This window comes from Eurytemora carolleeae, unplaced genomic scaffold, assembly GCF_000591075.1.
Source record: "Eurytemora carolleeae unplaced genomic scaffold, Eaff_2.0 scaffold609, whole genome shotgun sequence".
Classification (NCBI taxonomy): Eukaryota; Metazoa; Arthropoda; class Copepoda; order Calanoida; family Temoridae; genus Eurytemora; species Eurytemora carolleeae.
In genome coordinates this window covers 173784-185112 of record NW_019396624.1, presented here as the reverse complement: position 1 = coordinate 185112, position 11329 = coordinate 173784, and the positions used below count along the sequence as shown (strand labels likewise).

Below are 11329 nucleotides of genomic sequence, written 5' to 3'. Positions count from 1 at the left end.
GGCGGATACAGGATTTAAGTGAGGGGGGGGGGCAAGATTTTTTTAGGAACAAAAAATCGTGCCGAAATTTTTTTTGACTTATAAGACTCAAAAAGAGTCAAAATTGATGACTGAAGACTAAAAAATTAGATTTTTAATTTTTAGGAACAAAATTAAAGGATTAGAACAGAAATTTGGGAACAATTAAAAGATAGTTCAGGAATTAGGAACAAAATAAAGGATTTATAAGGACAGGGATTTAGGAACAATAAAAAGATTGTTCAGGAATTAGGAACAAAAATAAAGGATTAGGACAGGGATTTAGGAACAACAAAAAAATTGTTCAGGAATTAGGAACAAAAATATAGGATTAGGACAGGGATTTAAGGTGGGTCGGACACAGTATTAGGAACAGGAACAATAATAGGAACATTAGAAATTTAAGAACAAAAAGAAATTACTAGTTATACTTAAATGCATGAAAATTAGGAACACTATTAAAATTTTAATAAATGAGTATTGATTAAGGAACATTACATAGATATAAACAATATTATAACTTAAGTCTAGTTTCTTACAAATTTCTAATTCTAAATTTATCGTTAACAATAAATATTAATTATTATATTTCCATTCAATAAAAAATAATCAAATAGCTTGAAATTGAAAAACACATACGATTTATCAAATTGGGAACATTTTTTTGCCTCTAAATCTCAGGGGGGGGGGGGGGCGAATGCCCCCCTGCCCCCCCCTGTATTCAAAGGTCGAGGCGTTTACCATACATTGGATTTAAAGAGTCAAATCATTGGAGCCAATGCATGGAACCTAGAATATAAGGAATTATGGAGCAGAACCTAGAATAAAAGGAATTATGGAGCAGAATAAAGAATATAAGGAATTATAAAGCAGAATAAAGAATAGAAGGAATTGTGAAGTAGAACCTAGAATAGAAGGAGTTATGGAGCAGAACCTAAAATACAAGGAATTATGGAGCAGAACCTAGAATAAAGGATTATGGAGCAGAACCGAGAATACAAGGTATTATGGAGCAGAACCTAATATAGAAGGAATTATGGAGCAGAACCTAGAATAGAAGGAATTATGGAGCAGAACCTAAAATAGAGGGAATTATGGAGTAGAACCTAGAGTAGAAGGAATTACCGAGCAGAATAAAGAATAGGAGGAATTATGGAGCAGAACCTAGAATACAAGGAATGATGGAGCATAATCTAGAATAGAAGGAACTATGGAGGAGAACCTAGAATACAAGGAATTATGCAGCAGAACCTAGAATAGAAGGAATTAAAGAGCAAAACTTAGAGTATAAGGAATTATGGAGCAGAACCTAGAATACAAGGAATTATAGAGCAAAACTAAGAATACAAGGAATTATGAAGTAAAACTTAGAAAAGATGAATTATTATGGAGCAGAACCTTAATTACCAGGAATTATGGTGCGAACCTAGAATAGAAGGAATTATGGAGTAGAACCTAGAATACAAGGAATTATGGATCAGAATATAGAATAGAAGGAATTATGGTCGGAGCAGAACCTAGAATACAAGGAATTATGGAGCATAACCTAGAGTAGAAGGAGTTATGGAGGAGAACCTAGAATACAAGGAATTATGGAGCAGAACCTAGAATACAAGGAATTATGGAGCAGAACCTAGAATACAAGGAATTATGGAGCAAAACTTAGAATACAAGGAATTATGGAGCAGAACCTAGAATAGAAGGAATTATGGAGCAAAACTTAGAATACAAGGAATTATGGAGCAAAACTTAGAATACAAGGAGTTATGAAGCAAAACTTAGAAAAGATGAATTATTAGGAGCAGAACCTTGAATACACGGAATTATGGAGCAGAACCTAGAATTGAAGAAATTTTGTTGCAGAACCTAGAAATCATGAAATTATGGAGCAGAACTTAGAATGCAAGAAATTATGGAGCAGAATATAGAATAGAGGGTATTATGGAGCAGAACCTAGATTACAAGTTATTATGGAGCAGAATCTAGAATACCAGGAATTATGGAGCAGCACCTATAGCATCATGGAGCATAACCTAGAAAACAAGGAATTATGGAGCAGAACCTAGAATACAAGGAATTATGAAGCAGAACTTCGAATAGAAGGAATTATAGAGCAAAATTTAGAATACAAGGAATTATGGAGCAGAACCTAGAATACAAGGAAATATGGAGCAAAACTTAGAAAAGATGAACTTTAAATGAAAATCCATAGACCAGTTTTTCAAGGCCAGCTCATTGAAAAAAAAATTAGACCGATAACTTTAATAGTTTGGGCCATAGGGAAGGTTGAAAAATGCCCAAGAAAAGGAAAAACAAAAGTAATTTTTTTAAACAGATATCAAATTGTGACACATTGTTTCTACATCCATTTTTCAAGGGTTTTTAAAAATATAATTTTTAGATCTGTAGCTTTAGTCACAAAAAAGTTATGGGCCATTTGAATTTTTTTTTACACAGACCGGACCTTTTACCTCCTTATGCATTAAAAAAAATTGACAAAAAATCCTTTAGATTACTATTCTTTAAAAGGAAGTAATGCAAGGAAAGTTATTTCAGAAGTTTACACATCTTTTGTACTGCAGCATGCACTGTCTCTGGGCGGTAATGTATACACAAGATAGATGTCAAAGCCTGACATGGGATCCATCTTTCTCATAAAAAAAATCAATGAAATATTCTGGTCATAGGAAACTATTATGTGAATTATCAAAATTATCAAAATTTAATGCTTTTAACCTCCTCGGATACTAAACGAACACTAATGTACCCATTCTTGTTTACAAATTCCGCCCAAAGAGAACAGGTTTCAATGTGTACGCAGAGTATATACGACTGCAATTAACTTTCCTTGCGTTACACCCTTGATTCTTTAAAAGTTTAATGAATAGTAGTTTAAAATTTCACGGTAATAGTGACAAAAATGAGAGAGCTAGGACAAATAAAACTTTAAGGCCGTCCCGACCTGATTAGGGTTAAAAGCTAAAATAGTTAATGTGAGAAGCCATAGTTTTTATTAAACTTCTTTGAATAAATTTTTAAAAAATACTCTACAGATTGACCCCGAGAAGAAAAGGGTATTCAATGACCTTTAAAAATGACGAGTTCATGATGTACAAGGGATTGTACAATTTTCAGCTTAACAGTCTGCATTAGCGATCTGTGTTCTTGTATATATGTATATATATAATAACCTAAGAATTTGTATTCCACGAGAAATCGATTTTTCCTTCAAATTTGTATTCTAACGTTTTCAATCTTTTCTTCTTTAAATGTTTGTTTGCAAAGATTTGCCCCTCCTTGAATTTCCTTTTAAAGAATTAAAATGAGCTTATTTTTAAGTTACCCTGTCCCTCTGCAAAGATTGAGATGCTTAACTTAAAACGATCAATTTTATTCATGAAACCAATTCTTCTGAATATGTGGGAAATTTTGCCTTTGTCTTTATGTGATTAGTCTAATATATGATTAGGTCGGATGATCAATATTTTTAGGTCGGATGACCAATATTTTTATGTTGGATGATTAAGTTTTTAGGCACTTGCTCAAATAATTTTTGCTTTGAATGAACAATTTTATTAGGTTGCAGGAACAATATTTGTAGGTCAACTGAGCAATATTTTTTCCTGGATGGGCAGTAATTTAAGGTAGGATAAGAAAACATATTAGATCGGATGAGCAGAAGTTTTAGGTTGGACGCAGGGGCGGATACAGGATTTAAGTGAGGGGGGCAAGATTTTTTAGGAACAAAAAAATTAATAATTAGGAACAAAAAGACTCAAAAAGAGTCAAAATTAATGACTAAAGACTAAAAAACTATCCTAAATATACCATTTAAAAAAGTAATTTTGCCCGGAAGAGTCAAATGTGGTGGCCCGGAAGGGGAAATAGTGGTGGCTCATGGCTGCCGGAAGAGAAAAAAGCTAATATGTGGCCCGGAAGGGGAAATAGTGGTGGCTCATGGCCGCCTGCCTTCCCCCGTTCGTTTCACAGTAGGAAAGCAGTAATTTTATGTCTGATGAGCAAAAATTTTATGTTGGTGGAGCAATACAGGTCACATGTGGACTTTGGTCCTAGTTTTCAAACTGAAACAATTCAAACTATGCATGATGGAAACAAGAAAACTGTGGAAGAGGAAGACGATGTTATGACTCAAGTTGTGATTCTTGACAGCTATTGTGCAGTGTTCATATTCCATTGTACTTAATAATTGATTTTTAAGCTGAAAACCCCTATATTGATGCTATATCTTTTGCACTGTCCGATTGAACTAACGTACTTTTGCACTAAAGTCAGCTGATCAGTAAAACTTGTGGCCGCAGCGCCCGTTCCCCTAGCCTGTCCTAGCCGCGGCGCTCGGCCCCTAGCCTGTCCTAGCCGCAGCGCTCGGCCCAGAAATTGTCATAACCTAACCTAACCCTCAAATAAAACGTTAGTCCGAATGAACGTTAGTGCGATCAATCATTAGTGCAAACGATACGACACCCCTATTTTGTTTAGTTTTTTTTGAAGAACCTCATGTCCTTCATCAGTCAGTTTGAAATATATATTTGTTGATTACATATCAGAGGTGCAAAGGAAATGAGTTTTTGCCACAACCTCAAAATTATAATCCCTTTGTCTGTGCAACCCGATGTCGTAGATTTTTGATATTTCACGCTATAATTTCTGCTAAACCAAAAAGCCTAAGTTTAAAATATCAAAGATTTCTAGAAATAGGGATTAGAAAATTTGAGTTTGTGGCAAAAACTCGGTTCTTTTCCTGAAAAATCTTTCCCCTTTTCAAAAATAATGTTTTCCTCCAGAAATTAGATATGTTTTGTTGATGCATTTTACAATCCGAACTTTGTACTGCCACAGAACTTAGGACTATCAACCCTAGTGCATAAAGGACATCATCTCCTTGATCCTCCTGTAGACCTGCATCCTTTAAACAAGTGATAAAACCCCAGCTATCACAATTAAACCATTTTCTCTTTATAATAACATGTTGATAAAATCTCAGTTAAATATACCTAAAATGGCTATTCTAGAGTTTCTTGAAAAAAAAGGAATGAAAGAAATTAACAATTTATTCCTGATAACTTACATAAATTTTCAATATTAAAAAAAGATCGGATTAACCAATACATTCCAATTGACCCCGCTATTATCGGCACTCGGCAGCTCCTGGCTTATCATGGCTCACATCTGGCTTGTCAAAAATCCAGCTTGAAATCTCTTTGAAAACTATTAAAACCTTCTTTCATAATCTCTATTAACTTTCCTAAAATGATCATCCTAGGTTTTACGTGTTTATTCATAAACTTAAAATATCAAAAATAAATTTTAAAAATTCAAACATTAAAAAATTTCCGATAAAATTAAGTATGTTTCATAGTTCCCATGAAACACCCAGAAACGATGATTATTTATAAAATTTACGATATTTTTCAGATGGGTAAAAAATGCGAATGGCTGGTTAAAACAGATCACCTATACAAATTTAATTAGTTAAAATTGTTTTCAAAAATTCCAAAAAAGTGCTATTGTTAAAGGGGCATCAAACCCTTCATGCATGGGTCCAGTCTTTATTGATTTATGATTTAATACCGCTGCTATAAGTATTAAGTATATAGATTCCATCTGAACCAATCTGATAAGCTTTTTCGGGATTATTCTTGCTTGTTTTAAATAATATTTTGACTATCCTTGATCAGTCTTTTGGTATGAACGAGTTTATATAGTGTTGAAAATGCTCAGACCGGTCATTTTCTCAAGCCTAGATTGAGAATTTTAATCAAACAATAATTTTAAAATTCAGCTACCAGATGAACGAATTTTAACAGTTTTGAACTAGCACAGACGGCAGGCCATTTTCTTAAAACTAAAAATGAGAATGTTAATTTCAACCTGATTTTATAAGGAATTCTTTGTAAATTTTTGATGAAAGAAAAGAGTTTAATAATTCAGTCTTTATAATTTGTGGATATATGATATTATTTAAATTTCGGTGATGGTAATGGACCAAACCTCTGTAGAGTAAAAAAATAGATGTTAGTTCCACATTTATTGAAAATATATTTCGGTCTGGGTTGACCCTTGTCAGTTCTTGAGATTGTTTCTTCACAAAGATTAATAACAAACATGATTTTAAACAGTTTTGAAAAATACCATATATATATATATTTCCGTTAAAAAAGTAAATATGCAGATTAATTATTATAAAATAATGATAGTTAAATGACAATTAATAAATAAAGTAGGGGAAAATTATATGATTTGTTATTACTAACAGAAACATCCGGCGTATTCCTTGCCGATCAATTTTCAGAATAAACAGTTAACATTACAATATGCTGTTGTCCGTGCCAGTTCAATATATGTGGTTACCCATGTACATCAGTCTGCAGTTCACGGAAATAATCTTCTGCCACTAAATCGATAATCTGGGGACCAAGCCCCATAGTCCAGATATTGTTTTAATTACCGAAACTTGGTAAAACACTGAAACTAGAATGGCAATGTTGAATGTGAATGGATATAATATTGAAATATTAAGAAAGGACCGTACAGATACTTTAAATGGTATAGGAGGGGGTCAAATTGTCTATTTATCTATATGATAAAATCCAGAAATGTTACAAATAATTTTAATTAATTTAATTTTGAATATTACTCTGGTGTACAGGCCCACCATTTCAAAGGAAGAAAATACAGAGGAACTTTGTAAATTGATGTAATCAGCGCCAGGAAACTCAATATTTATAAGTGATTTTAATTTTCCTTCCATAGACCGGAAATAAAAAACTACAGATTGGAAATGTGAAGAATTTCTACAATGTACCAATGACTGTGAATACGACCAAATGGTAGATTTTAAAACGCACATACGCGGCAATTTTCTAGATTTGTTTGAATCTATATCTAGATTCTTTAGGTTTCCATGTGCTGACTCGTCTGGTCTTCAACAATTTCTACATTTCCGCATCACTACAAGGACGCAAACCAGTACAGAACGGATCCAAATATGAAATATAATGAAAATATAATAATCTCTTTCATGGTTTGTATCCTCAACATATACAGGGCCTGTTTATCCTCATTTAACCTTATGAAAAAGAAATCTGTTTGCGACTCCTCAAAATTGAGATGTAACATTTTCACAAACTTCACAAGGAACTTTTTTAAATGAAAATAATTGAAAGTTAAAAAGGAAACCAATGTTGCCATTGTTGCTTCGAAAGTTATCAAACGTCAGATAATAAGTAAGAAATTGGAAGATTTTCTTATTCAATATTGCGGATTTTTCATCCAATTAATCACAAATGAAAAAAATCGACTTTTAAAAATCACCCTGCACAGAAAAGGATGAAAGGACTTCTTCCTTGATAGAAACGATATCTTCTTTCGTCTTCTATAGTCAATTTTTATGTAATTGTATTGGTCATTCTTTCTGAAAAAAATATTGTTAAAATACACACAAATTTTTACCAGCAACGTCTGAATTTAAAAAGAAAATCTAAATAAACAAGTAAACATTTTTAAGAAAAGTTTATGAAGTACAGAAAACTTTTGGCAACTTTATCACATTGTGTTCACAATGCTATTTTAGAAGAATTTAATCATAGAAGCAACTTTATTGATCCCAAATGTAAGGTTCTACATGTATGCAATAAAATAATAATTGCATCTACTTCATGAACAGTGAAAAGATTTTTTTTTTAAAGTTAGCCAAGAAAAAGATATTGTTGTAATAACCCATGAATCCTTCATACCGTCAACCCAGTGTTTATCTGCTGCAAAGAATGCAAATTTTGTCCAGGCTATTCCACTTACAGAAATAAATCAAATTTCTAAACTAAAAGTCTTATATCTTAGAATTTGCTGTGTCAGCCTGTCCTAGAAAATGTACAGAAGCGAGCCATCAATATGATATCAAACCTGCAAAGTGAATTATATGAGGATAAAATAAAGGAAGTTATTATCCAAACCTTGGAAGCTAGGAGTTTAAGGTTTGATATGAGAAGGATAGAAAGGCAAAAAAGAATAAAGAAAAAAGGCCTTTTATGAACTAAAAAGGGTCTTCTGGGAACTATAAAAACAGATAATATAATTAATGTGTTCATGACTTTTATTGGAAATGTTATTCATAATTATTTTCTCGGAAGTATTACCCAAATCCAAGTATCAAATATAACCTGTATTAAATATCAGCAGCCAGATAATTTCTTTTTGAATATTGCTTTAGTTTGCAGACCTCACAATCTTTATGACAACACAGATGTAAAAGAGAACAATGAAAAACTTTGTGAAATTTTAAGACTTTTGGCCAAACCTTTCATAATTGTTGGAGATTTTAATTATTTTTAATTAATTATTATTATAATTAATTATTTAATTGCTCAAGGAGGAACTTTGGTAGCAAGGATATCTAACTCCTTCATGTTTATTTTTTATGTGTTTCGTCAGACTACTTGCTAGTGTGAAAGAGTATTCACAAAGAGGACAAATATATTTCACTCCTTCATGTATACTTTTAATATGTCTTTTTAGAGTACAAGAGTCAGTGGCAGCATATTCACATTGATCGCACGAGTATTTGACTCCTTCATGCTTATTTTTAATATGTCTATTCAGATTTCTTTGTTCAGTAGCAAGATATTCACACTGATCACAGGGATACCTCACTCCTTCATGTTTATTTTCAATATGTTTCTTTAGACTACTTGTTTCAGTGGCAGTGTAATCACACTGATCACAGGGATACCTCACCCCTTCATGCTTAGATTCAATGTGTAACTTCAGACGCTGTGCACCATTAGCAACATATTCACACCGATCACAGGGATATCTCACTCCTTCATGAATACTTTTAATATGTATCTTCAGATAACTTGGTCTAGTGGCAGAGTGATCACATTGGTCACATAGATATCTAACTCTTTCATGTTTAGATTCAATGTGTAACTTCAGACTTCTACCACTCATAGCAAAGTATTCACACTGATTACAGGGATATCTCACTCCTTCATGTTTAGAGTCAACATGTAACTTTAAACTCCTTACACCAGTAGCAACATATTCACACTTATCGCAGGGATATCTCACTCCGTCATGTTTATTTCTAATATGTCTCTTCAAATTAGTGGATTCGGTTGCCACATAATCACATTTCCCGCAGGGAAAACTTTTGTTTCTTTTATCTCTTAGCTTACTCTTTTTAAGCCTCTTTTGTACAGAGAAAAGGGGATCTTCTTCAATCTTGAAGACTTCACCTGAAAAATTCAAAAAAAGAATTATTAAAATATAAATCTCAAGAATCTCAAATGGTTTTGAATTTTCAATAAAATCTTTAAATTAACCGAAAAAAATGTTATTTAAAAATCCATCTAGTCGGTTTTTAAAAATTTTAAGGTTAGTTAATTAACGTGTCCGGAAAAAATGGATGTTTATTAGGGGTCTGTTTAATTCCATCCAATACAATCCCAAATGTTGATTGATGGATATTAGGGACAGAACTTAAAGTGTAGCAAAGGAACACAAAAATTGCTTAAGTTCATAATGACACAGGAAGTGTATTTTCATGCTCCTTAATGTACTTTCAACGCCGATCTTATTTTGGATCAGAAATTGAGTTGTTTGAACCCCTGATCCGTATGGTAAACTAAATTTGCTGATATTGAAACAAATAAGAGACAAAATTGGATATTTTAGACCATACACCAAAAATTGGCCATTTTATAAAAAAAAACAATTTAAATTAAGAAAACAAAAGCAATTGGACAGCATTCACCGGCTCGTGGTGGACAGCATTCACCGGCTCGTGGTGGACAGCATTCTACCGGCTCGTGGTACATCTTTGTAATTTTTTACACAGATTGGCAAAAAATAAAAGAATTAATTGAACTTCTAAAACTTAGTTCGGCGCATTTTACTTTCATTAATATTTTTACAAAATTTAAATTACGTTCAGTTTTAACTTATTTCTATACAGGTGGATCCGCTGCGGCTTGACTGAACTTCATCAAACTCACAATTTTTTGGAAAAAACATCATTTAAAACTGACGCTATAAAAGGGATAATGGACTGGGGCTGGCTCATTTCTTTTTATTTACCAATCCAATTGAGCGCACCAAACCTAGGATGATCACTTTAGGAAAGTAATATAGTCCTTTTTTAAGTTTAATGGGGTGAAGGGGTTGATGAGCCTGTTGTGAGCCATGAAGAGCCAGGAGCTGCCGACCATAGTTGAATGGGATGTATTGTTCGATCGGATCCTGTCCACTATTAGGACTGAGTCCTAGAGTCCATGTACTTTTTATTCATAGTTTTTATTTAAAAAAAAAATACAAAAATCGATCATCCTTTATATATAATATATATATACAAATATAAATATAATATGTTTAACAATACCTTGATTTTCTGTACTTTCTTCTTTTACATCTTCACCCACTACAAATACAGTACATGTATCCTCTACAGTAGAGATTTCTTCTTTAATGGTAACTTTATCTCCTCCCATAATTTCTGCCATTCTCTCTGAAATGTGTACAATACATGTTATATTTCAATTTTTTAAGCTTAATAAGCTTTGAATTAAATTAAATAAAAAGCTAGAACTGCAAACAAAGACTTAGACTGTTTAAAATTCACTCTTTGTCTTTCTATATATTTAGCTTGTCTGTCTGTCTGTTTGTGTCCAAAAAACGTTAAAACGGCTATACATTTTGTTGGGATCCTTGATGCCGCAATCAGTTGCAGATACAACACCCTGGATAATTATTATTTTATATTTTTTCAATTAATTACCCCGCTGATTCAAAGTTACGAGTTAAAAATAACCGAACTAAAATGAGAGAACAGACAATTTGAAGTTTACAGCGCAAAGCACTGTTCACAGGGATATCAAACTCATTCATGTTTGATTTCAATATATATCTTAAGATTACTTGCTGTAGTGGCAGCGTACTCACACTGATCCCAGAGATAACCCACTCCTTCCAGCGAGGGTGGGGAACGTCTTCCAAGCCCCAATCCCTATTATCAAAAGATTTCCTTTCCAATTTTTCCTTTTCAATTTTATTTTTTCTTCTTGCTTCATGTTTCTTGTTTCTACACTTTTGACATAAATACACAGCGCAGCTTCAAAGGTGGTTTGATAATAACCAGTCCTGAAGGGAAAAACAAGGTCAGCTGTGTCAAATCCCGGGAGGAAGCGCAGGAAGGAGAGAGATAAGGAGTTATTAGGTGGAAGGGGAGTTGCTCCGTTTTCCTTCATATTAGTCTTTCCGACTTAGGGGAATTTAAAAGAAACCCCGCAACTGCACC

The 11329-nt window shown here is 33.0% G+C and overlaps 1 protein-coding gene across 1 annotated transcript; it reads right to left on the bottom strand.

Moving 5' to 3' along the window:
* Positions 1–7447: 7447 nt before the first annotated feature.
* Positions 7448–11323, bottom strand: LOC111706498 (transcriptional repressor CTCF). Its single transcript, XM_023479388.1, has 2 exons — positions 10415–11323; positions 7448–9272 (listed from the first exon to the last, which is right to left on the bottom strand). Exons 1-2 carry the CDS (start codon positions 10533–10535, stop codon positions 8392–8394), a joined length of 1002 nt encoding a protein of 333 aa, XP_023335156.1. The 5' UTR covers positions 10536–11323; the 3' UTR covers positions 7448–8391.
* Positions 11324–11329: the final 6 nt, after the last annotated feature.

Bases quoted from the DNA above. Each gene is read 5' to 3' on its own strand.
- LOC111706498 (XM_023479388.1), bottom strand. From the start codon at position 10,535: ATGGCAGAAATTATGGGAGGAGATAAAGTTACCATTAAAGAAGAAATC. The intron at 9,273-10,414 runs GTATTGTTAAAC...TGAATTTTTCAG, and splicing joins AGAAAGTACAGAAAATCAAG to GTGAAGTCTTCAAGATTGAA.